The following is a 27703-nucleotide window of genomic DNA, read 5'->3' on the forward strand; positions in this document are numbered from 1 at the left end:
TAACATATTAATGGAGTAGCCTGGATACTATCAAATGCTAGACTATGGCCAATAGATCCCCTTGACACATTTTATTTATAAAGAATGCACATTCATGTTTGATGTATAACACTCCCCACACGTTGCTAAACAGTTCCCTAAATGTTGCAGTGTGGCTGACCTTTGACCTTGTCTGTTCCACAAACAACTCAGGCCACTCACTTGTCACCCATGTTGTCATCCCATGACCACAGATTGTTGTTTTTAGATAGCACCAACAGACGGCAGAAAATACCTAATTCAAATATGCATTGTTCAACTTTAATGCGTAAAAATATCATTCCTATTTTAAACTGTTAATTTGAACTTTGAATTAGAAGGGAACCCCTGTATCTTATAACTGGTGGCAACGTTTTTTTTGGTGAATCACAGACAATTATTAAAACGATGTAGTGTTCAGTCCCAGCCACATGCACAAGTCTGTATAATGCAAAAATAAAAATGATATTGATAATAAGCGCCTATATAAATATTTACAAGTGCGTGCACGAGTTTGTGAGAGAGCACAGGTTAAAAAAAAAACGGGATCCCGCACGCTGTCTATACATGGCTGTTGTCTAGTGTTTACGGTCCAAGCTATCTGGAATACATGGGACTTGCTAACCCGTTGAGGTGAAAATGTAAAATGGTTAAGGTAAATGTTACGGTTAGGTAAGGGTTAAAGTTAGGTAAGGGTTAAAGTTAGGTAAGGGTTAACGTTAGGTAAGGGTTAAAGTTAGGAATTAAGGGTTAAAGTTAGGAATTAAGGGTTAGAGGTTAAGGGCGTCCCAAGGATTCCGGAATGCTCCTGCCAGTGTTTAGTGCCACGAGCCAAACAACTTGACAGAGATAGTGTGCTAAGTTTGTCCCCGCTGGCTTCCCATCAAACTACCAGACTGACGGCTTTGTTTCATTGATAAACTAAAAAGATAGTTGTATTAGGTCGAGACGCCTGGAATAGGTTTGCGAGACGTATCGGAGACTATGGCGAACATGAAAGGATAACTGCGGATAAAGTGTCTGGAAAATAAGGAACTTCGACAGAATCTCAAAGTTTATACTTCACTGTCATGTTTATTGTTGAATGCGCGAACAAACGATATTCGGGACTGTGGGCTGCGGATACAGGTAGGCTACAGCTTTAGGTTTTGTTTCGGTTGGGAATGTTTTTAGCGATTGATTGATGAGCTTGACAGACACGCATTAAACCATTGTTGATGTTTTTATTCATTTGACAAAGAGCACATTGTCTGTGTCGCCATTATCACAATACAAATGTCATTACAATTTTGTACATTGCCCTTGGAATGGAATTGGGTCCATCTCGTAGCGATCCTGCTGTAGAAAGCCTTTGCATTTAGGTGCGCGTTTCTCGACCTTTTCACTATTGTTCAGTAGAGTGTAAGTATTACATGTGTAACAGTGTTAAACGTTACAATATTGTCTCGAGTTTAGACTTTACCTTCCAACCATAACAGCTTATGTCAGTCAACAACCTTCATAATAGTACTTGAATGTTGTAATGTGTGCTTCTTCAACTGAATGCCTACTGTACAGTCGTCTGTCCAAAGAAACACCTGTAAGCCAAATTAAGATTTGAGGACTATGAAAGTCCACTGCTTAAGGTGCCTGCTGTGAAGTGTGTTGTCTCCTGTAAGAGTTACTACTGCAGATCAGTGTTGAACATGACTTTTTTTAATGATACTGGACTCTCTTATCTTTATGATATATCCATCATTCCCCAGGGTTTTGCTGTACTGATACTGCTGTGGGCAGCACTGAGGACAATGAGGCTGTGACTGGCCTCCTGCAGCCATGACAGAGCTGGAGATTGATCAGTCCCACCTGCCACGGGTCCAGGAAGGCAAGTAGAGAACTAGACTCACTGGCCAGGTCAACAGGTGTGTGTGGAAGTAAAGTTGTAACACTTCAGGCCAGGCTACATATGCCCTGACCATACCACCTCGCCCTCACTTCAAATAATGTGCCAATGTGTGTGACATTGGATTACTGTGAAACTAAAAAAAAAAGCCAGACCCTCATTACGTAGAACTCCTGAGGGATTTCATGGAGGGAGGTGGGTGTTCGTTAGCTACCCAGAAGCCTGTAAATGTGTTTCAGTTGTGGCCTTGTCCTTCTCTCTGTCTTCCATCAGTAAGGGCTTTGCTTTTTGTCCATCTGGGATAAGAGGTGCTCGTGATGTCTTAGCAAGACAGGCAGGCAGGATTGTATACTGTCAAAGCCAAGGCTGCTGTGTAGCGAGTGGCCTGTGCACTGAAGATAAGAGCCTGGAATGGGATGGCCATTCCAGAAATCCCCCCTCCCCTCTCTCCCACTGCAGTTGAGGGTGGATCGCCCCACTGGCTAGGTGTATATTAGATCTCTCTCTCCCTGCAGTTGAGGGTGGAGGATCGCCCCACTGGCTAGGTGCATATTAGATCTCTCTCTCCCACTGCAGTTGAGGGTGGATCGCCCCACTGGCTAGGTGCATATTAGATCTCTCTCTCCCTGCAGTTGAGGGTGGATCGCCCCACTGGCTAGGTGCATATTAGATCTCTCTCTCCCTGCAGTTGAGGGTGGATCGCCCCACTGGCTAGGTGCATATTAGATCTCTCTCTCCCTGCAGTTGAGGGTGGAGGATCGCCCCACTGGCTAGGTGTATATTAGATCTCTCTCTCCCTGCAGTTGAGGGTGGAGGATCGCCCCACTGACTAGGTGCATATTAGATCTCTCTCTCCCACTGCAGTTGAGGGTGGAGGATCGCCCCACTGGCTAGGTGTATATTAGATCTCTCTCTCCCTGCAGTTGAGGGTGGAGGATCGCCCCACTGGCTAGGTGCGTATTAGATCTCTCTCTCCCTGCAGTTGAGGGTGGAGGATCGCCCCACTGGCTAGGTGCATATTAGATCTCTCTCTCCCACTGCAGTTGAGGGTGGAGGATCGCCCCACTGGCTAGGTGCGTATTAGATCTCTCTCTCCCTGCAGTTGAGGGTGGAGGATCGCCCCACTGGCTAGGTGTATATTAGATCTCTCTCTCCCTGCAGTTGAGGGTGGAGGATCGCCCCACTGGCTAGGTGCGTATTAGATCTCTCTCTCCCTGCAGTTGAGGGTGGAGGATCGCCCCACTGGCTAGGTGCGTATTAGATCTCTCTCTCCCTGCAGTTGAGGGTGGAGGATCGCCCCACTGGCTAGGTGAATATTAGATCTCTCTCTCCCTGCAGTTGAGGGTGGAGGATCGCCCCACTGGCTAGGTGCGTATTAGATCTCTCTCTCCCTGCAGTTGAGGGTGGAGGATCGCCCCACTGGCTAAGTGTATATTAGATCTCTCTCTCACTGCAGTTGAGGGTGGAGGATCGCCCCACTGGCTAGGTGCATATTAGATCTCTCTCACTGCAGTTGAGGGTGGAGGATCGCCCCACTGGCTAGGTGCGTATTAGATCTCTCTCACTGCAGTTGAGGGTGGAGGATCGCCCCACTGGCTAGGTGCATATTAGATCTCTCCCTCTCTCTCCCCCCACTCTGTATTGTTAAGCAAACTTTGCTTTTTTAACTTGCTACATTTTGTTGGTACTTAATGCAGTACCGATACAAACTTACTGTTTTCAACCGATGGGTTCGCATTTTCTTACACTGTAATGACAGTAGTAGGTCATAGCTTTTTTTTTCTTTGGCATTTCTGCATAAAAGCTAACTAATGAGCAGGACAGCAGTAGATGTTGAGATAATTGCTCTTTCTGTACTTGTTTCCATTGACAATGGGCACAGTGTGTAAGAGAGCGTTTCCATGCTTTATTAAGCAGAGAACAGTGGACAAACAAAGCCCACTGTAGACTATTGCACCACTACACTACTTGCTAAAACAATAGCAGCACTCAAAGATGTCTGATCACTTTAAACTTTACCATCACAATACATTTTTACCAAAATGATTTGTCAGAATGCATTCATTGTTTTAGTTTGGTTTACTCAAAAGGGTTAAGTTATTTAATTTCCTACTGCTAGTTTGTGTTTTGCCTCTATTTCCTGAAGTGCTGTTCCCACTGTCCCAATTGTCCTTCCCAATTCTAGAAGCTCAGCCAAGTCAACTTCTTAGTTTTCACTCCCCCCTTATCTGTTCCTGTTTTTTCTTCTCTGCTTTCCTGATATAGTCTGCCTCATCGGAGGAATGTAGCTCCCTAAGGAAGGCCCCCACCCCCCTCTGACCCCCATCCCAGTTACTTGTTTTCCACTATATAGCACAGCGAAAGTCAATATCAGCTATATTGTAAAAATTCATGAAAACAAACTTGTGCTTTTTGGTTTTAATTTAAGGTTAGGTATACTGTTAGCAGTGTGGTCAGGTTTAAAATCACATTTTAAGGAGAGAAATTGTAGAAATGGGCGAGGGGGGGTTATGACTTTGTGGCTGTGGCAACTAGTGACGACCCAGTTACTCTCTCTCCCAGTCCACACATCCCTCCCTCGCTCTTCCTCTCTGCTCTGTGACAGCTCTAGCCCACACTGATATTTACTGTACAGTGTCTGAGCACACAGGAGCTGATGGTCCCAACTCTAGTTAAAACATTCAAACTTATAGAGAGGGACGAAAGGCAGTGGCGCAGTGGTCTAAGGCACTGCATCGTCACTACAGTCCCTGGTTTGAATCCAGGCTGTATCACATCTGGCTGTGATTGGGAGCCCCATAGGGCAGCGCACAATTGGCCCAGTGTCGGCCAGGTTTGGTCTGGGTAGGCCGTCATTGAAAATAAGAATTTGTTCTTAACTGACTTGCCTAGTTAAATAAAGGTCATTTATTTTTTATAAATAAATAAAAAGAGCAAGGCCTGGTTGCATAAAACATCAAGTTTATTTCCTCATTTTTTTCCCCCTTAAAGTTTCCTTGACTTAAAGTCAGTTGCACAAAACATTTAAAGGTGAATTGTCCCCTTAAATTAAGTAAAAAGGTTAAGGGTGCCCATGAGGTCCCTTAAGTGCGTCATTAATTATTGATATCAATGTAAACAATGTTTGTGGTGCCGAGTATTGTTTTCTTCTGCCCTGTTTTCAAAAGGAAAACGTATATCAGCATGCTAGCTGCTTAGCTAAACAATGGAAGGTGAACAATCCATGGCTACAAAGCTAGCTACTGTAGCTACCTACTCTGTAAGTTAGTGTGACATGCTAGAAATGAAATGAAAAAAGTTACTAAAAGAAACGTTATCTTCTTTTTTTTGCGATCTCCAAAAATAAATGCATTCTCATTGAGGAGACATTCATTCAGTAAATCAGGTCATCTCCATGGTAACCATAGACTCTTTCTGCCATACATGCCTTTAAACTACTGTAAAATCCCTTAAAATATGCAATTACCTAAGGAAATGTTTAAGGGGCTCTGTGAAACACTTAAGATGTTTTATGCAACCGGGCCCAGGAAGGGAACAGTGGTGGGGGGGGGGGATTTGGCCTAAAATAGAACCCCTTTTCACTTTCTCCCACTCTCCCTCCTTATTTTGTCAACCAGCCACTTCACATCCACAGGCCAAGTGGCTGGGGAGATAAAAGCCAAGTGTGTTTCACCAGTGGCTTCCTCTCACTTTTGGTTGGTTGGACAGATTTGCACTTTAATCATTGTTTTAACACCAGTCATTTTCCTAGTGCATGATTGACATCCCCGGTGGAGGAAGATTCATGATAAGGGAGGTTGTTTTTACCCAGAGGTCGTAAAGGTCATGGCTTCCTGCTTCTGACTCTTCACTTCAACATTTTACTGACTTTCCTCTGGAGAGGCTGTAACAGCAGACTTTGGAAAACAGCTACTGTCTGGAACCCTCATCAACCTGTTTCTCTCTTCTTCAAATGTTGGATCTATCAGAAACCCTGGATGTCGTCCCCCTGACTCCCTCATCTTGACAATTTGATACCGTGTTAACCCCTACCCACCAATTTGTCCTTCCTTCAAGTGCCACTACCAATTCCACCTGATCTCTTACTCCCTATCCTCTTACGAAACATGCTTTATAAGTCAGTGCCTTTTGTAAAGAAGCTTAAGATCCCCTCCCCTGTAAGATAATGTAAACAACATATTTGTGCTGAATCTATTCTCCTCGCTCTGTTTTTGTCACCACAGACTACTCCCTCCCAGCCCTGTCATGCAGTGTGTGTCCCTCCCCATCCACACCCCTGGATGTGGAACTTGAGCATAGTTTAAGTGTTGAATGAGTTCCAGAAAACAAGTTGGTTAACACACCTACCCAGGAAGCCCGCCAGTCACTTCCACCTCCACTGCTCTAGGGCCTGAGGGAACTGAGTTGAGCTGTCACTGCCTTCTGTTTAGCATGATGATTTTGGATTCAAATAATGTATTTCAAGATAGATGCACTTTTTCCTCGTGTGTGTGTGTGTCCCATCAATATAATTTTTCTGAGTGAGTTGAGGCCTGGAAAAAGACTTCAACTCCTGAGCTGTCCTGATTCCAAGCCAGATTAGGGACTAATCCTACTCCTTCCATGGCACAATGGGCAGTCTGGACACAAGGGCGGCTGGTCGATCAAGTTAGTGGTAAATTCTCTCTAGCCATATGGCAGGTGTGTGTTGTCTGTCTGTCTGGATGAGGGGTAATGCTGGGCTTAAACTCTGAATGCTGGCCAGACTCAGACTGGCATTCCTCCACAGTGATCGTGAAACTTAATGTGTCTCGGCTTAGTGTCAGAGAGAGTGGTCACCTTTGACCTACAGTGTTGTTGAGCACTTTTGCATGCTGCCTTCAAAAAGACTACGGCCGGTATTCAATCTGATTATGCTTTGTCGGCAATGCACGTTTTAAAGGCAATTTTCACGGCGAATGCTGCAGATGTCGGTGCAATTAGAAATGACCTTTTTAAATAAAGCAAGATCTAATTGAATCCCGGCCTAAATTGATCAACTAGAAACGTCAGTCTTTGTTGTGGTACATGGTTTGAACCCCTGTATGAAAGGCCCAGGGTCGTGGGCGGCGTCCCTTCCCTGTTTACAGAACAAGAAAAAAGGGAGACATCCTCGATTTGACTGAACTTGGGCTGCTTGTGTAAACCCAAAATGTAACATGGCATTATTAGAGCAGGGTGTAGTGCAGGTAACTACAGTTCACCAGAGAAATGGTGGCTTCAGTCTCAACCTATTTAGAAAGGAGAGTTCGAGACAAGCTAGAGGGATACATGGAGACAGACAGAGACAGGGGTGTTGATCATTGACCGTTAACATGGGACTGTCCCAGTCGATGATGACAGCGGGTGTTTTAATTGGAATTTCACAATCTGCTCAAAGAAATAACTCCTTTTCTTGACATCGGTAGTGTAGGCTATTTGATGTGTGTGTGTTTGAAAAAAGGACTGCAAAAGCTCCGATAGACTGTCAGAACTGAGGAACAGGAGAATGTGACTGGCTATGGGGTGGAGCCATTTGTCTGTCAAGCATGTAGTGTTTATTTTGCCAGAGTGACTTGACCATGTCAGCCCCAGAGTGAGTGAGTTTTTTTACAAATACACACTGCTGGCAGAGATGTTTAGACCCTCCTTGGGCTACTGTAAACAACCCACTGGTCTCTTAAAACTAGCTATTAAAACTAGATCAAAGGAGGGGGCAATACAGTGGTCATTTTTCCACCGAAAGTTTCAAATGTTGTGTTCCACTAAAACCATTAACAACAACCAGCCTCCTCACTAAAGTTCTCCTCTGCAAATCTGGTATCCCTTTCTCTCTCTGTCTGTCTCTTTCTCTGTCCCTCTAACTTTCTGGTAGCTTATGGACTGGGGGGAATGGTTAACGATCTGGTTGTAATCTGATCTGGGGCATTACTATGTTCAGCAGGTGGCCGGTATATCTCAGTCACTGGGATGGGGGAGCTGTCGCTGTGTAACACTGCCGGGCCATAATGCAGCAGTTTGATTGAATTGGGGAGTCTTTAGATGCTGCTGTGGGGGCCCCAACAGGCACCTCCAGGGACCAGGCACAAGGCACTAAAGATCGATCTGTACACACTGGCCTCTCCTCAGGAAGGACTCAGACATGCTGACCCCATTTAGCCGACTGGTCGATTGTTTGGTCGATAGGCTGCTATTCGAGCAGTTGCAAAGAAAAAAGGAGGGGAATGGAAAAGGGGATACCTAGTCAGAGGTGTGGGGGGGGCTGCCTTAATTGACATCCACGTCTTCGGCGCCCAGGGAGCAGTGGGTCAACTGCCTTTCTCAGGGGCAGAACGACAGATTTAAAATAAAATAAAACTTGGCACACCAGTAGTACCGTCTTCAATGTTTGTTTGGTTACGTCATTTCCTGTAACGCATTTTATTATTATTGTTAGTCTTTTACAATTGTCATTGTCAGTGGACACATTGTTTACAGAGCGCACAACCTAGGCTACACTTGTGAGAAACCAGGTTTGGTTCATTCCATTTACGAGTTGTCAATTGATTTGTTGTGTTTATTTATTGAAGCTTAGTGGTTAGAGCATTGGACTAGTAACCAAAAGGTTGCAAGATCAAATCCCCGAGCTGACTTGATGAAAATCTGTCTTTCTGCCTCTGAACAAGGCAGTTAACCCACTGTTCCTAGGCTGTCATTTAAAATAAGAATTTGTTCTTAACTGACTTGCCTAATTAAATAAAGGTAAAATACATCTGGTATTTTATTCGGATCCCCATTAGCTGTTGCAAAAGCAGCAGCTACTCTTCCTGGGGTCCACTAGAGTTGTCTTTGTGGTAGACAGTCTGTAAAAAGTTGTTTTATATACTGAACAAAAAAATATATATATAAATGCAACAATTACAATTATTTTTTACTGAGTTACAGTTCATATAAGGAAATCAGTCAATTAAAATTAATTGGGCCCTAAACTATGGATTTCACATGCCTGGGCAGGGGCACACAGCTGTGGGTGTCTCTCGGAGGGCTTAGGCCAACCCACTGGGGAGCAAGGCCCACCCAATCAGAATGAGTTTTTCCCAACAAAAGGGCTTTATTACAAACAGATACTCCTCGGTTTCATCAGCTCTCCGAGTGGCTGGTCTCAGATGATCCTTCAGGTGAAGAAGACTGATGTGGACCTGGACTGGTGTGGTGACACATTGTCAACGGTTGAGAGGCCGGTTGGACATACTGCTAACTTCTCTAAAACAACGTTGGAGGCGGCTTATGGTAGAGAAATGACATTTTCTGGCAACAGCTCTGGTGGACATGCTTTCGGTAATTATGCCAATTTCATGCTTCGTTTAAAACTTGAGACATCTGGCATTGTGAGGTTGTCAGACAACACATTTGTATTGTTCCCACCACAAGGTGCACCTGTGTAATGATTTATTTCACCTCATGAAACATGGGACCAACACTTTACATGTTGTGTTTTTATATTTTTATTCAGTATGAATACACTTTACATATCTAAGAATTTAATATCTCTTGCATGTATTTTTGTTTCTTCACTATGTATTATTTTTGGGTGCTTGTGTAAAAGAGTGAGCACACTGCCATGAGGCAAACCTTTTTAGTGTGAGGCTGTAGGGAGGAGTGATGGTAGAGACACAGAGGCCCAGACCCTACACACAGCACACAACATCGTCTGGTCTGGCATGGTCTGCTCTGGTGCACAGTTACACTGCAGCTGCTGGCACAATTCCAGACTGGGTGTTCCTCTGAGACTCACTGGGCAGTCCTCCAGCTCCAGCCATGAAACTCATTGACTCTGGTCATCACACTACAATAATAGACATACCCAAACACACAGGGAGGGCTTGTTTGTATAGCCTGTTTAGATGTAGTCTATGTAATGTCTTGTACCCTTTCTGTTGGCCTCTTAGTACAAAATGTGATTGGACCAGGCAGTGTAGGATGTCATGGGTGACTATTGATGTGGTCTGAGGGACTGCTGTGCCAAAAACACAACTGCCCACTACATTGTCTCCTTGCAGCGCAATTCAGCACCAGTCTGATCTTTTGTTACCGTACCACAGTGGCAGTTGCAATTTCAGTATTATGTTTCTTTCAGTATTGAATCTACTGTACATAGAAACAGCATAGAAGTATTTGACGTCACTTGTCTTTCTCTCATTAAAGAACGAATATTTTTCCCCAAAGCTATGGTCACATTTTATGACATGGAAATAAAGATGTTTAGTCCTTCTTTTGTAGAAATAAATGCTTTTTTGTTGTTGTTTCTTTTGTGATTTGAAATGTTAAAATGGCTTTTGACCAACTGCCATTTTTTTCCCTTCAGTGTGCCATGTTTTTGCTGTCCTAGAGGATGGAGCGTTGGCACACAACCTACAGGAACAGGAAAGTAAGTACAACTATATCAATCCCAGTCCCTCATAGTAATGAGTCAGTTACAGTAGTAGTTGGTCCACTCTATCTGTCTGCGTGTAACCCTGTGTTCCCCTCTGTTCCAGTTGAGCAGTACTACACTACCAACATGCAGAAGAACCAGCTGGTGCAGAATGATATCCGCATTGCCAAGAGGCTGCAGAATGAGGAGGAGGAACAGAGAGCTCAACACGGAGCCCTCCTAAGCCAGGCATCTAGACAACTGTAAGGCACTATGTTGATTTAAATAAATATTACTTACACACACACACGTTCTCTACCTCATCCTCTTGATGTGCATGCACACACACACGTTCTCTACCTCATCCTCTCGATGTGCATGCACACACACACGTTCTCTACCTCATCCTCTCGATGTGCATGCACACACACACGTTCTCCACCTCATCCTCTCGATGTGCATGCACACACACACGTTCTCCACCTCATCCTCTCGATGTGCATGCACACACACACGTTCTCTACCTCATCCTCTCGATGTGCATGCACACACACACACACGTTCTCCACCTCATCCTCTCGATGTGCATGCACACACACACACACGTTCTCCACCTCATCCTCTCGATGTGCATGCACACACACACGTTCTCTACCTCATCCTCTCGATGTGCATGCACACACACACACACGTTCTCCACCTCATCCTCTCGATGTGCATGCACACACACACTTTTGTTTTACTATCCCTGTGGGGACCAAAACATTTATTCTCATTCAAAATACTATTTTCCCTAACTCTTAAATCTATCCTCTTAATTCTAACCCTAATTCAAACCCTAACCCCTAAACCTAAAATAGCCTTTTTTCCTTGTGGGCACTGGTGAAATGTCCCCACTTCTCTGAATTTTCCTTGTTTTACCATCCTTGTGAGGACTTCTGGTCCCTGCAAGGATACTAAACCCCCCCCCCCACACACACACACACTACCTGATACTCTCCATATTACCTCTGTGCATTTATTGTACTTACCTGTCTGTCATTATCTCAAACAGTCTAGTCCACCGGTATTCAAACTTTTCAGCGAGAACCCCATTTTTTTTCCACCAGAATTTCTGGGGACCCTATGTTTTCGTGACCCCACTCCAAATCTAATGACGCAACCATAAAATATACACATTTCTAGTTTTACATTGACAAATAACCTTACATTCATTACATTTTAATCTCTTATCAAAATGAAAATAAAATTGTTCCGACATGTTTTAATTTTCTAATGCATCGTTCTCAACAACCCCGAAAAGAATTGTGACCCTCTGCAGTTTGACCCCGACTGATCTAGACGGTTTCCATAAACACTTCTTACATCATTTAAAATGTGTACATATGGCTTGCAGCATGTTGTACATACTATACTGTATATGAAACACAGGGTGGTCTGATCTCTCGGTAGTAATCCTAGCCCTCTCCCCTGTCCCCTCCATGTACAGTCAGGAGGAGGACTCTGAGTACGCCAGGATGATCCAGGAGGAGATCTTGAGATGTGCTGATGAGGAGGCTCAGAGAAGGGAGCAGGAGGACGAGGTAAACTGCAGATGCCTTTTGATTTGAGGAGAGACTGGCGGTTCATAGTGGTTCTCTACAATACTGATTTTTGTACTCACTGCTCAGTAATCCAAGTGGATTTCCTCTAGCTTCCTGTATCTACTTCAGTTCTGTGGGGTCCAAATAGCTTGATATATAACGTGGCTCTGTAAAGAATAAGGTCCCAGTGGAGCTGAATGCTGCTCTGGGCCCCTGGTTTACCCACTCAGATTTGAGCAGGGTCAAAGCGCCACCAGAGTGACAACTTGTGCGCTTTTAGCGTAAATAACAAGTTGAGTAGTTTCCTGGTAATTCACTCCAGATTATGCTCCATCCCTTTTACTGTCCCACTGAAGGATAGTATTATGACAAACAGGCTAGATGGATGCAGAGGCTTTATCTGTACAACTTTGTAAAATATTTAGTCTAAAATGGGTGCATTGCCTTCAAAGTATTCACACCCCTGAACTTTTTCCACATTTTGTTGTTACTAAATTGAATTAAAATGTATTTGATTGTCATTTTTTGTCAACAATCTACTCAAAATACTCAACGCATGTCAAAGTGAAAAATTCGAACATTTGTAAAAAAAAATAATATTACGATAAATAAAACCCTGTTTTGATTAGATATGTATTCATCCCCCTGAGTCAATACATGTTAATCACCTTTGGCAGCGATTACAGCTGAGTGTATTTCTGGATAAGTCTCGAAGAGCTAGTGCTGAGCGATTTAACCAAAATTGTGTTTTTTGGGGGAGGTTATTAATATGGGCAGGTGGGACGGTAGCGTCCCACTTGGCCAACATCCAGTCAAATTGCAGAGCGCGAAATTCAAAAATACGTAATTGAAATATTGAACTTTCTTGAAAATATGTTATACATCAAAATAAAGCTTAACTTCTTGTTAATCCAGCCGCTGTGTCAGATTTCAAAAATGCTTTACGGCGAAAGCAAACCATGCGATTATCTGAGGACAGCGCCCAAACACATGAAAATCATATTTCAACCAGGCAGGTGCGCCACAAAAGTCCGAAATAGCGATATAATTAATGCCTTACCTTTTGAAGCTCTTCTTCTGTTGGCACTCAAATGTCCCAGAAACATCACAAATGGGCCTTTTTTTGTTCGATAATGTCCTTTATGTCCCAAAAATGTCAATTTATTTGGCGCGTTTGATTTAGAAATACACCGGTTTCAACTCGCCCAACATGCTTACAAAGTATCTAATAAGTTACCTGTAAACTTGGTCCAAACATTTCAAACAACATTCCTAATCCAACCTCCGGTACCCTAAAACGTCGATAAAATTTAAGACTGAGTAAACTGTTTCTAATACCGAATAAAAACAAGGTGAAGCGCGCTCCAGTTCACCAAAACAGTAGAGTCCACCTGGAGTGACACTTACAATGGATAGGACTACTTCATTTCTCAAAAGAAAAACATCAAACAATTTCTAAAGACTGGTGACATCTAGTAGAAGCCATAGGAACTGTAGCCAGCTCCTAATAAGGGTATCCCATAGAAAACAATTGGAAAATCCTATGACAATATATATTTTTTTAAATCCCTGGATGGTTTGTCCTCGGGGTTTCGCCTGCCATATCACTTCTGTTATACTCAGACATTATATTAACCATTTTAGAAAACACTACATTTTCTATCCAAATCTACCAATTATATGCATATCCTAGCTTCTGCGCCTGAGTAACAGGCAGTTTACTTTGGGAACGCTTTTCATCCGGAGGGTGAAAATACTGCCCTCTACCCAAGAGAGGTTAAACAACTAATTGACCGACATTGGAATTCAAGTAATTGAACCTTTCATTTTGGGATTTTTGTGAGCCCAGCACATCGTTTCTCTAGAGAGATCGAATCATTCACGAGAGAAAAGTCCAAAACTATATGGGAAACATGGCAGAAGGAAGTTGTAGTTTTCATAGCAAATATTCAACCTAGTTCAGCGCAGAGACATGGTAATTAATTCAATGACCATGATTTCTGACTCTGACACAGATGGATACTCCTTTACGCATGCTACGTTAGGTTAGATACACAGACCGCATATGCTTCTGCATGAGAGAGGAATGTACACAATAAGACGATGGAGGCTTGATACCCATATGATGTAGTTTACATCATATGATGGCGCTTTTTGCGTCATATGATCCAAAAAGCATGATACGCGAATGATTCCTGTATTTTGAAAGTTTCATATCTTAATGTTATTGCTGACAAACAAAAGATTTGGGACCATGTCAACAATGGACTAATCAAATGTATTTATAAAGCCCTTTTGACATCAGCAGTGGGTGGAATTATCCTTTAACAATTACAAGCATACCCATAACATGATGCAGCCACCACTGTGGTTGAAACTATGAAGGGTGGTACTCTGCTATGTGTTGTATTAGATTTTGTTGTCACATTAGTGTTATTTACCACTGTAAATCATAGGTATCAGTGGTTTGGGCTGGATTATCCCTTTTTAGATGAAGATGCCTCACTCTCATAAAGGATCCTTGTTCAGAGTGAGTGAAGTCAGAGCAGACCGTGGGTGTGTCCATCATTCTAGGGGTAGGGTGGAAATCTTTTAGTGGCTTGGCCCAGGAACAGTAGTGTTGCTGTAAGTGGTGGTCTTTCATGTTGCCAGTCCTTTTTGTGTATACATATTCCAGTTACAAGGTTATTGCAAGTCCCCAAAAGACAGCAATTTGTTAATTTTAATGAATTCTTTATATACTTGATGTCTAAAGGTCAATGTCTTTGCTCGTCTGTAGAATCACTTGACTAAGCTTAGTCTTTACTCCATGGATTTAATAGTGCTAAATCACTTTCAGAAGCCCTCAATGTTAGCTAATTATAATGATGAGCAAACACACTCCAAGCAAATTCACCTTTATGGAAGATTGGCTGATGTAGTGTGTTGATTAAATATTAGCATCCCCGCTGACTGTTTAATTGCACAGCAGAACAGAAGGCACCAGGCGGTGCAGTCAGTCTAAATGCCAGATCCCCATGGCACTTCCTGAGCTAACCTGCCATGTCAAGCTGCTAATTGTCTGCTGAGGCTGGCAGCGCTGAGCTGGCGAAGTGCTCTGTGACTCAAGCTAAGAGGAACAGTGCTTGTGCTCGTCTGGTCTTTCTTAACACTTCACTTGTGTCATTAGAGATGTTGAACTGAGAACCCTCTAAACCTGCAGCGCTTGATCTACAAGTGGTGTCGAGAGGTTATACTGACAGGGATTGTTGTCCTTTTTTTGCAGACATAAAAAAACGTCTCTCTAAAAATGCATAAACTTTTTTTTTCCTATGGTGTAGCTTAGACCTTACTTTACATAATCAGTGTTGAGTCTGTTGTGCCCACCATCGGTGGAGACACAACATGCTCTTGAATACAGGTGTCACCTAGAGCCAGAAATCACCATAATTTGCAAATAAATGTGATTTTCTGGATTTTTTTCTCGTTTTGTCTGTCATAGTTGAAGTGTACCTATAATGAAAATTACAGGCCTCATCTTTTGAAGTGGGAGAACTTGCACAATTGGTGGCTGACTAAATACTTTTTTGCCCCACTGTATTTTTATAGAGGGCTTCTTCATTACAATGGATCGATGATGTCTGTCTTACAGGAGGGCTCTGGGGATAGAAGGCACAGCCCAGGTCTCTGGAGGTCTATTAGAGCTGCACTTGTACAGGAGGGCTCTGGGGAATAGAAGGCACAGCCCAGGTCTCTGGAGGTCTATTAGAGCTGCTCTTGTACAGGGTGGCTCTGGGGATAGAAGGCACAGCCCAGGTCTCTGGAGGTCTATTAGAGCTGCACTTGTACAGGAGGGCTCTGGGGATAGAAGGCACAGCCCAGGTCTCTGGAGGTCTATTAGAGCTGCACTTGTACAGGGTCTCTGGAGGTCTCTGGGGATAGAAGGCACAGCCCAGGTCTCTGGAGGTCTATTAGAGCTGCTCTTGTACAGGAGGGCTCTGGGGATAGAAGGCACAGCCCAGGTCTCTGGAGGTCTATTAGAGCTGCACTTGTACAGGGTGGCTCTGGGGATAGAAGGCACAGCCCAGGTCTCTGGAGGTCTATTAGAGCTGCACTTGTACAGGGTGGCTCTGGGGATAGAAGGCACAGCCCAGGTCTCTGGAGGTCTATTAGAGCTGCTCTTGTACAGGAGGGCTCTGGGGATAGAAGGCACAGCCCAGGTCTCTGGAGGTCTATTAGAGCTGCTCTTGTACAGGGTGTCTCTGGCATGCCCAGTTGACAAGGTGTTGGGTGAAAGTGAAGCAGTCCTCTTAGCACTTTTTCCAGACCAGAGCCCAGTCTCTGCTTGCCCGGCAGGCAGGGGGAGATGAAAGGTTGATCTGTCTCTAGGTTGATGCTGGCCTGATCTGTTATTTTCCATTGAGTCAGCCAGCCCCCAGGCCTTCCTGAAATAACCAGCCTCGCCAGGCCACCAGGAGCCTGGTCCTAGATCTATTTGTGTCGTCTTGCCACATTGACCATAAGAGTTGGTAAGACTGCACAAACTGAACTGGGACCATGCTAACCCAGAGTTGGTTTTGTGCTGAGCGGCCAATGTGGACCTGCCCAATTTCACTCATAATGGAAACAAGTGACCTACTGTGACTCTGCATTCAACACTTCCTCTGTCGACAAATGCCTTTCTAATGCAGGCCACCCAGACTCTGTCTATGCAATGACAGCGGCTAGCCTTCAGTGTTTATCATGCTGCAGGTTTCCACCCATGATAATAAATACTGTTTAGTTGTAGTGCTCTCATTTCCACAGAACAAGGCAAAGATACATGTGTGTTGTGTTCTATGGAGTTCATGTTTTGTCATTTACTGTGTGTTTGCGTTAACCCCCTGAACCACCAGACTGAGTCATGGACCATTGTGATCCTTGTTTGTACATAGAGTATACTTCTTGGCATTGTTATTAATCTGTGTCATAATCGTACACTTGTAGCCATGTTGTTCTGTGGATGCTTCACATCACTCACCATTCATTCTTTGCTGATTTCTTTGAAGGTTCTGTTAACTGCTAGTGCTTGCTTTACCATCTTGAGTAATTGCTTCGGTCTTTGTACGGTGATTGTGTGCAATATTATACTGACACCTTGTGGTGCTAATCTGTACTGTACATATTAATGACCTTCATGGGCAGGAAACAGGGAAATCAGTGGGAAGGGTTTTTGAATGAAGGCTAGATGGTTGGAAGCTTAATAGGAAGCACAGTCGTTGATGCCAACATTTGCCCACGTACACGCAGAGGCCTGGTTAACCTCACCCGCAATACTTGGCTGACATTTTTGACTCCGTATGGCAACTGAGTGTGTGAAGAGTCTGTTCTGCTCTGAATTGACCTCAAATCACTCTTATTTACTTTGATATTTGATACCTGCTGAAGACATTTGTTTCTATAATCTCAAAACTATTCATTTTATTGACGTGCTGGCTGAATTCATTGTTACGGTTCTGGTCCCATGGATGAAACGATAGACACAGGCGTTTTGCAATAACATCTGTTAAACATGTGTATGTGACCATTGAAATTTGGTAACATTGTTTCCTCAGGAAATGGCTAAACGCATCCAGGAAGAGGAGGGGCTGAGGGTCAGACAGAGGAGTAGGCAGGAGAGCCTCAGTGACGGTACGGCCACACTTTGTTTATCTTGTATAAGGGAAGCAACTGATACTGTCACTTTCCAAATATTGCTAACCATTCCAATAATGTCTCTAACGGTGTACTTAATGTGTAAAAGGCTCCTGTGTTGACAAGGCCATTTGTTTTAGGGTTCCTTTTTATCTTTCTGTGGCTTCTTTTATTTCTGAAATCATGTCTAATTGATTGCTTTGGTTTGAATCATACTTTGGGTGGTGCCTGTTATTCTGACCTTTCCTGATAATTCTGTTACTTCTCAATGATTTTTTTCAAAGCTATGATTGGGGTGCGTTCTGTTTTCTTTTATGATCACAACGAGGACAAAATATGACACTGAGGAACTTGAAATCTTAATGAACTAAATAAACCCCACTGTTTCTAATTTCACTGAAAGTGACGAACCATCAAGCCCTCCACAGCTGGATCATTGTGACCGCGTTGTAGGTGTAGATCATAGATGCTGTGTGGTCTAACGCTTGCATGGGGAGGCTGGGCCCTAATCTAACCCTGCTTTGCTCTGCATGCTTGACTGCTGTCAATCCCATTGGCATCCACTTGACCCCACAGGTCTCCTGGCAGCATAGATGGTCAGCCTTATCCCTTTGGCAATCACTCAGCTATAGCTATCTCCTTAATAACATGGACCATGGCACTGTATGTGTTTTGTCTGTCAAGCTTGTATTTGAATGTGCACTTATAGCTAAATAATCTTATGATAATTTAATGACATGCCTCTGTTGGGCCCAATAGGGTTAAGAAGTGTTTTTAAAAAAGTGCATTTAATTTAGCATGGCCCCTTGTATTTTCACATGCAGCCCAAGTCTGTCTTGCACCATTTACTGCACCTGCCTAATACTACATGTAAAACACAAACACCCACATTCACCTGCTTTTGTGTTTGCATGTTTGGCTTGACTAAAGACAGTGCCAGCGTCCCTGCCTCGCCTTGCCCACACCAGCCTGCTCTCAGCACCAGCCCCATACATGGAGAAGAGCTGCACCATCAGACTGCTACCAGCAGGTGGCAGTGTTCTATCTCTAACACACAGCCACAGTCAGACTCTACAGCTGCGCGTCTGTCTGAGCCCTACAGGACAGCAGGACAGAATAAAAGAACTCTATCATCACGTGATAGACAAATGGATCCCCCTAGACGCATCAGAAACGACCTCCAATGCCCTCCACCTGACTATCTGAGTGATGAAGGCTCAGAGCACACAGACACTGTTTTCCCTGAACACCTCCCTCCATCCCGGCCGTGTAGACAGGAGAAACGTCTCAACACTGCCCCTAGTGGTTCCATGACTCCTGTGCACCAGCCACAAGAGAGAAGCAGCGGGAGTCTCAGCCGCCACAACCGCTTCAGAGAGGACCATGGCAAGGTTTGGGAGAGGGGCAGAGTAGAGAGGGAAGAAAGGGGGAGTCTGCAGGACAGGGATATGATTTGGGACATGAATCCCAGGGTAGCTCGTGATGTGGGTTATGACAGGGACCCCAGGTCAGAGGATGGCAGGGAGCGGCACTACAGAGGAAGAACTAGTGACCCTGCTAGAGGGGTGCAGGATAGAGACCGATATGAGGTCAGAAGGAGCTGGACCCACAGAGAGACCAGCGACAAGAAACAAGTCCGCTTCCAGGACGACACCAGCAGACGCTGTCATAGTTACCATGGCGACAGCAGGCGGGCAGGAAATGTCTGGGAGCTGATTGCCCATGACTTAAGAGAGCGGGGTGTGGCCTTGAGGCAAAGCTTCAACGGGGGGTCACGGTCACAGCGGGCAAGGGGTAGGGGCAGAGACAGCCAGGTGCATGATGGGGGAAATACCATCGCCTGTAACAACTCTCGACCACAGAGGGCTTTTCAAATGGCCATCTGCAACAGGCCCAGTTACCATGGAGATGTCAGGGAAAGGAGTGCCTCACAAAGAGAAAGCCTCTGTCACCGTGGTCATGAGGGGGGGAGAGAAAAAATCCATGAAAACCTGACCATAGAGGAGGCTAGTGGGGCTGAGGTCTATGATGAACACTGTAGAAATGATAGGCTGTTCAGCAGAGAGAGAGAGGGGAGGAGTAGTGGAGACCCCAGATACAAGGTCAGCTCAGGTGGGGACAAGGAGAGGGAGGAGGGCAGGGGCGACAGGCACTACCATAGCCAGCGCAGGGTGAGGAGTGAACACCAGCTTGAGGAGGAGGATAAGAAGTACCACTCCGAGGAGGAGGAGAGACCCCCACCCTCACAGAAAGTCTCCCAGCGCAGCGAAAGCTTCTGCAGCAGAGGGCCCTCCATCAGGGCCAGATCCAAGCACACCCACAGAGCAGGTAACACCCAGAGCTACAGGCTGCAGGTACCTCAGTGCTCTGAACAGGCAGACCTGCAGGGAGGCAGCTACTGTACTCTCCCTTTTGATTAAGGGTATTTTTTCAAAAGTGTGATATTTCCTCTGTAGTATTGTTGGTCATTCTGATGGTCTGGGAAATATCTTAACCTGGATTTCCTTTATTCAGAGAACAGCTGCTCTTCTTCAACCCCTCTCCAGCCTTCATCTTCTTTGTCCTCTCATCTCTTGAAATGATCTAACAGACTGATCTAACAGCATGTGCTGTATTGTTTCTTTCCTCTAATTACATGTCTGTCTTCATCTTCAAGGTCTGTTATTTATGTACCTATATACCTTTTATCATATCACAGCATCACTCCCATCACACCCCTTATTTCTCTAAACCCTCCTGACCCCAAGTCTCTCCTCCCACAGGAGCCGCACTGCAGCCGGAGAAAGGGGCATGTCTGGACCTGGGGGAGCTGCAGCAGGTGCTGCTGGATGAGGAGCTGGCCAGGAGGCTGCAGGAGGAGGAGAAGCTGCTGAGGAGGGTAAGGGACAGGAAGGATACCACACCCACAGTGCCACCTGCTGGATGTACTTTCAGCTCCCCCGAATACTACTATGTTGCTGAGTGTTAACCACTCTTCTCTGGTGTTGTCATTGCAGAGCCCTCCAGCCCGTCCCTCCCACTATCAACGCGATTCCTATCCAGCGGGAGACTTCAGAGTGGCACAAGTGGCCCAGGATGAGGTAAGACGCTGTTTTGGAGGTACAGCAGTAAATATAATGATTTAGTCCGTTTCTTTAAGGGAGTCTCAAGTTTGTATGAACTTTTTATCACCCAATCTCACTAGTCATCAGATAAATCATAGGCTTAGCAAAACCATTAGAAAATGCAGCCTTCAAAGCCGAAGGTGTGATTATGACAATTTGTGGTCACTGTGTCCTCTGTCAGGAAATCGCCCGCTTCATGCAGAAGCAGGAAATGAAGTCAAAGCGTCGTTCACGTGACCTTGATGGCCCGGGGTCACAGCGTGAACCGCATGACCTGGTTGACCCCTATGACAGGAGAACTGCCAGAGAGAGACTGGTAGCTGCTGCTGTTTTTTGGGGGGTTTTCAATCGCTTTTTGGTGCCATTTTCACGTGTGTGTGGTGAATTTAACACTTGTTAATATGAGACTGCTGCGTTACAAGTATTTATTGTGCATTCATTTTGAAGACCTCTTTCACCATTGATCCAAAATACAGTTGAAGTTGGAAGTTTACATACACTTAGGTTGGAGTCATTAAAACTCGATTTTCAACCACTCCACAAATTTCTTGTTAATGAACTGTAGTTTTGGCAAGTAGGTTAGGACATCTACTTTGTGCATGAGACAAGTCATTGTCCAACAATTACTTATAATTCACTGTATCACAATTCCAGTGGGTCAGAAGTTTACATACACTAAGTTGACTGTGCCTTTAAACAGCTTGGAAAATTCCAGGAAATTATGTCATGGCTTTAGAAGCTTCTGATAGGCTAATTGACATCATTTGAGACAATTGGAGGGGTACCTGTGGATGTATTTCAAGGCCTACCTTCAAACTCTGTGCCTCTTCTTGACATCATGGGAAAATCAAAAGAAATCAGCCAAGACCTCAGATAAATAATTGTAGACCTCCACAAGCCTGGTTCATCCTTGGGAGCAATTTCCAAATGCCTGAAGGTACCACGTTCATCTGTACAAACAATAGTACACAAGTATAAACACCTTGGGACCACACAACCATCATACCGCTCAGGAAGGAAACACGTTCTGTCTCCTAGAGATGAACGTACCTTGGTGCGAAAAGTGCAAATCAATCCCAGAACAACAGCAAAGGACCTTGTGAAGATGCTGGAGGAAACGGGTACAAAAGTATCTATATCCACAGTAAAACAAGTCCTATATCGACATAACCTGAAAGGCCGCTCAGCAAGGAAGAAGCCATTGCTCCAAAACCGCCATAAAAAAGCCAGACTACGGTTTGCAACTGCACATGGGGACAAAGTTCATACTTTTTGGAGAAATGTCCTCTGGTCTGATGAAACAAAAATGGAGCTGTTTGGCCATAATGACCATCGTTATGTTTGGAGGAAAAAGCTTGCAAGCCGAAGAACACCATCCCAACTGTGAAGCACGGGGGTAGCAGCATCATGTTGTAGGGGTGCTTTGCTGCAGGTGGGACTGGTGCACTTCACAAAATAAATGGCAACATCTCAACACATCAGTCAGGAAGTTAAAGCTTGGTCGCAAATGGGTCTTCGAAATGGACAATGACCCCAAGCATACTTCCAAAGTTGTGGCAAAATGGCTTAAGGACAACAAAGTCAAGGTATTGGAGTGGCCATCACAAAGCCCTCATCCTATAGAAAATGTGTGGGCATAACTGAAAAAGCGTGTGCGAGCAAGGAGGCCTACAAACCTGACTGTTAAACCAGCTCTGTCAGGAGGAATGGGCCAAAATTCACCCAACTTATTGTGGAAGGCTACCCGAAAAGTTTGACCCAAGTTAAACAATTTAAAGGCAATGTTACCAAATACTAATTGAGTGCATGTAAACTTCTGACCCACTGGGAGTGTGATGAAAAATATAAAATCTGAAATAAATCATTCTCTCTACTATTATTCTGACATTTCACATTCTTAAAATAAAGTGGTGATCCTAACTGACCTAAGACGGGGAATTTTTACTAGGAATAAATGTCAAGAATTGTGAAAGTGAGTTTAAATGTGTTTGGCTCAGGTGTATGTAAACTTCCCACTTCGACTATATAAGATTATAAAAACATTGCTTTAATCGTCACCAACTTAATGATATCTTCTCAATGTAGTTATTTTAACAACCAGTCAATCCATTAGCAATAAATGCAAGATGCATGTTTCAAAACTGCCCCTTTTGAATGTAATATGCTACAGTACATTAGGCAATGCACTACCCGTTGAAATTGACTGACCACGTTTCCATTTCTCCCATGTTTGATCAAAGGTGTGTGATCATTGAAGACATCGTTCATAATCATGATGCAAAATATACAAGTGGTGTTCTGAAATAAGCGCAACATACTGTTGGTGTACTGTAATCAAATTAAACAAATGTTTCTTTCACTTATCTCAATGTTTATCAGGCACTAGTTTGCAACAAGCCTGTCCTGAGTGTTCGGCCATAGGTTGATCTAAAAACATGTTTTTTTTTAACATAAGGAAGTGTAATGTCATCGCCTAAGCACGTTTTCACCCACTGGGTGGATACCCTACTAATATTACAGTACTGCATTGGCCAATGCAATTTTAGTAAAGCATGTTGGACACGTGTTTAGAGGAAGCATTTGTTACATACAGTGATTTCGGAAAGTATTCAGACCTCTACATTTTGTTACGTTACAGCCTTATAATTGTTTACATTTTTTAAAGAAAATCCTACAATCTACGTACCCCATAATAACAAAGCTAAAACAGGTTTTTACAAATGTTTAGAAATATATTAATACTTCACAAATATCCATTGTCATTATTATGTGTAGTAGACCAGTTTAAAATCTATAGGTTTACCAAACCGTTAATCCGACTGCTCTTAATTGATAATCACTTAAGTCCTAGTGAAATGTATTTTTAACAAATGTGAAGAGGATCCTATCAAAAGTGATGTGAGCATTGCATTATGGAATTACTTTATGAACATGTATTGCAATGTGAAACATGTGTTTCTAGATTAAACTGATTTTAAGTTTAGTGAAAAAGGGACTATGATGAGGATGTTATACTTAGTCAATTGAAAATGTGCTTAGTTTTAAAATACTTGCCTTTTTGATCTGTTTTGAGTTTAATACGAAGTTGTGAAAATGTACCACACCAATTTTTTTTTTTTTTATTTAAGAACAAATTCTTATTTTCAATGGGTTAACTGCCTGTTCAGGGGCAGAATGACAGATTTGTCAGCTCGGAGATTCGAACTTGCAACCTTTCGGTTACTAGTCCAACGCTCTAACCACTAGGCTACCCTGCCGCCCCAAAGCGATTGGGGGAAGAAAAAAACAAACTGTAATGAGCCATTGCCTACGTAGTGTTAACTATTGACACTACTTTTGAATAAAGTGTCTTATTTCAAAACAACGTTTTCAATAGGAATATTGTTTCTAATTACTGTCCTGTGTCTCAGATCCAGCGGGAGAGACTGGGCTCAGATGACCTTCCATCTCCTACTGAAGACTGCTCTCCAGACTATCAGGCCCCTAGACCCACAACCCAGTGAGTCACTGTGTGTATATAACACTGGGAAACCCCAGGCTGGAAGTGCCCTCCTTAGCATCTGACTGATTTATCATTTGCTGAAGAAGTATGGGGCTTTTGAAAAAGTAATTGCTAGAGATAAAAAAAATATTTTAAAAATTCAATTTAAAGTTTTCTTGTTTTTCAACCAACAAAACACATTCCACATTCACAGATGTGACAGACTTAAAATAATAATATTTAAAACTATATATATATAATTTAAAAAAATACAAAAAAATTAATTCTCTCTCTATATATACACACAAAGAATAATTATAAAAAAATATAAAACTTGCAGGGGCACTATCAAGGTACTTATTAGCTATTTCCAGCCTTAGCTGAGACAACCAGCAAATTATTAGTTTTTAGATTTTACAGCCCCTTACACAACATATCTGCTAATTTCCCTAATCACCCCATTCACTCTGTCCAATTTGAATATAGTTGTGTAGTGGAGACCAGAGTCTATCAAATTTGGGCTGTTCTTGCGGAGGTAATAAGTGAGCTTTTCAAGAGGGAGAAAGTCAACAATCTGGTCAATCCACATTTTAAATGTAGGAGGGGTATTGGAGGCCCACAATGGGAGAATACATTTCTTAGCAAAGTATGTAATAGTCATAAGCAAATGCTGGGCATTAAGAAGATAGATACACGGGGTCATATCAAACTGTACATCTAGTATTTTCTGTGCAGCAGTATGTACAGATTGCCAGATTTTGGCAATCTCTCTACAGCTCCAAAATACATGCATATAGGTTCTACTTTCAGAGGTACATCTTTTACAGTTAGGAGAAATGTCTGTTTTCATTCTATGGAGTCTCAAAGGAGTGTAATAAAATGTGTACAAAAATGTGTAATTAGATCATTTTAACATTAGTAGAGGCGCAGTATACCCTGTTGCAAACCTCTGCCCATAACTCATCACTGATAGTCAGACCAAGGTCCTTTTCCCAGATTATTTTCAAAGGAGTAAAGGAGGAGCCTCCTTTCTCAGAAAGGAGTCTATAGATGTAAGAGATGTTGCCTTTAATGGATTGTGCGGTGACAAGAAGGGTTTTAACTTCATTCAACTGAGCTCTAAACCTCTTGGAAGTAAATGAGGAAATGACATGTCTAATTTGAAGATGTCTACAAAAAGGGATCTTGGCACATTGAATTCACTGCAGTGCTCTTGAAAGGATTTCAGTGTAGTGGTTTTCTGATGAAATAGGTTTGAAAAGGTCCTGATCCCTAGAGTATGCCAAAGATTAAAGTTGGCATCCCTCAGGGCTTATGGCAAGTCTGGGTTTGCTTACTATAGGCGAGTGAGAACATATTTGGGAGGAAATGCCCAGGTATTTCTTACAGTCCCTCCACGCTAGTAGGGTGCTGTAAATCACAAAGGTTTTGGCTATGTTGCCCACTTCACTAACGTTATTAATGAATATAATTGAGCTTAGGGGCAATGAACCACAGGGTTGGGCTTCTATCTGAATCCATGTTGACTCTTGTGTGTTCGTGATCCAAGTTAGCATGTTGCGGATTTGGGCAGACCAGTAGTACAATTGAAGGGAGGGAAGGGCAAGACCACCCTGAGATTCAGGTTTCAATAGAGTGGAGAACTTGATCCTAGATTTTTTTTATTGCCCCATATAAATTTGGTGATGCTTTGGTTAGTTGTTTTGAAAAAGGAAACTGGGAGATAGCATGGGAGCATCTGAAATAAATAGTTCAGTTTAGGGAGGATGTTCATACGGATGACATTCTTCCTACTAAGCTAATTGGGAGGGAGATCCAGGAGTGGAATAATTTTCCTTGAAAAGGCTATTCAGATCTGGTGTTATGGAGATCCCAAGGTATTGAAACCCCTGTGTCTTCCATTGGAAAGGACATAGTGTCTTCATAGAGCTGGTGAGTGTAATATTGAGAGGGCAGACAGTGGATTTGTTCAAATTGATCTTATAACCTGAGTTTGCCAAACTGGGCAATTGTGTCTAAAATGGGAGGGATTTCTCAGGGTTGGATATGTAGAGCAAGACATCATTCCGCGTAAAGTGAAATCTTGTGCTGCAGAAACACCCATAATAATCGGATTGCTCCTTATCAACTCTGCCAGAGGCTCCGCCCCCAACGAGTAGAGCATTGGAGACAGCGATTACCCTTGTCTTGTGCCCCGATTGCTAGAGATTTTGATATCCGTTGAGTGGGCTGCAATCATGTCGTGGTAGATTTGGCTATGAAAGTAGTTCTATATTTCAACCAACTACTCATATCTTTACAGATCACAACAGCCAATCAGAATCAGAAACATTGCAGAGGAACTGGACCCAACTTTCAAGGCCAGTAGACAAGGCAAGGAGGGCATCAGAGCAGGACCGACAATCTCTGGTAGGAATAACAACACCGCGGATCATAACATGTAGCTTATAATGTAGAGGTAATGAGCAGTTCTAAAACATCCTGTTGTTCCTTATAGGCACATCCTCCTGCCAGTCTCATCCCACTCCTCACTCTGGCTTACATGATTTTATGGAGGAGCCAACGTTCATCCCGCCCACCAAGAGGCAAAGCGACAAATCTGTACGCGCCAAATCCAAAGAGAAGAAGGAGAACTGTAAGCAGCAGTGATGTCAGTCTGAGACCATGGGCCCGGGAGTATAACCACACACCCCTCACATTACTTTACCTGACTGCAAGAGGATTTAAAGAATTATATTTAGTTATCCCAACTAGCACTTTAACCAGTTAAAAAATGTTTAAAAAAAAAAATTCAAAAAGGATTTTGTTTTTGTTAAAAGGACTGGTCCAGATACTTTATTTTCACGTTTTAAGTAGTGAGTGCATACATTTTTGTACTTTTTCTTACTGGCTTCATATAACTCAATAATATTCAAAGGGAAGAATTATACACTGAACAAAAATATAAACGCAACGTGAAGTGTTGGTTTCATGAGCTGAAATAAAAGATCCCAGAAATGTTCCATACGCACAAAAAGCGTATTTCTCTCAAATGTTGTGCACACATTTGTTTACATCCCTGTTAATGAGCATTTTATCCTTTGCCAAGATAATCCATCCAACTGACAGGCTTGGCATATCAAGAGGCTGATTAAACAGCATGGTGCTGAAGAGTATTTCTGTGTGTAATAAAGCCCTTTTGTGGGGAAAAACTCATTCTGATTGGCTGTGCCTGGCTCCCCAGTGGGTGGCCCCACCCATGGATGCACCCCTGCCCAGTCATGTAAAATCTATAGATTAGGGCCTAATGAATTTATTTCAGTTGACTGATTTCCCTATATGAACTGTAACTCAGGAGAATATTTGAAATGGTGGCATTTATATCTTTGTTCAGTGTAGTTGGCCTTGCCTATTCATATTTGCCTTCTGTGTTGATGAGAGAATGTTAATGAGAGAATGTTAATATCAATCAGTTTGTTTTATTGTTTGACTTTTTTTGTTTTCTTATTTAGTATTAAGGGAAGATCTGAGTAACACTCCAATTCACATGGCAACACATCTGAAACCGTTTTAGGGATGCTATCCCCTCTTGATATCTGTCTGAGAAAGACCTGA

The 27703-nt window shown here is 43.2% G+C and overlaps 1 protein-coding gene across 4 annotated transcripts; it reads left to right on the forward strand.

The window, feature by feature from the left end:
* Positions 1-573: 573 nt before the first annotated feature.
* LOC115102347 (coiled-coil domain-containing protein 50-like) lies at positions 574-27572 on the forward strand. Of its 4 annotated transcripts, none has more exons than XM_029622215.2 (13): positions 574-673; positions 1764-1882; positions 10242-10304; positions 10414-10552; positions 11779-11872; positions 17446-17521; positions 18455-19852; positions 20287-20402; positions 20521-20604; positions 20810-20944; positions 24039-24127; positions 26412-26518; positions 26607-27572. In XM_029622215.2, exons 2-13 carry the CDS (start codon positions 1834-1836, stop codon positions 26756-26758), a joined length of 2502 nt encoding a protein of 833 aa, XP_029478075.2. In that variant the 5' UTR covers positions 574-673; positions 1764-1833; the 3' UTR covers positions 26759-27572. The 4 variants fall into 4 exon arrangements, with proteins under 4 accessions (XP_029478075.2, XP_029478073.2, XP_029478072.2 ...); XM_029622213.2 differs by lacking the exon at positions 574-673 and adding an exon at positions 696-1146; XM_029622212.2 differs by lacking the exons at positions 574-673; positions 1764-1882 and adding an exon at positions 696-1146.
* Positions 27573-27703: the final 131 nt, after the last annotated feature.

The sequence above is a fragment of the Oncorhynchus nerka genome, linkage group LG20 (genome assembly GCF_034236695.1).
Source record: "Oncorhynchus nerka isolate Pitt River linkage group LG20, Oner_Uvic_2.0, whole genome shotgun sequence".
NCBI lineage: Eukaryota > Metazoa > Chordata > Actinopteri > Salmoniformes > Salmonidae > Oncorhynchus > Oncorhynchus nerka.

Coding starts and splice junctions, on each gene's coding strand:
- LOC115102347 (XM_029622212.2), top strand. CDS start 1,089: ATGTTTATTGTTGAATGCGCGAACAAACGATATTCGGGACTGTGGGCT. Junction 1,147..10,241: donor ACTGTGGGCTGCGGATACAG/GTAGGCTACAGC, acceptor TTTTCCCTTCAG/TGTGCCATGTTTTTGCTGTC. Junction 10,553..11,778: donor AGCCAGGCATCTAGACAACT/GTAAGGCACTAT, acceptor CTCCATGTACAG/TCAGGAGGAGGACTCTGAGT.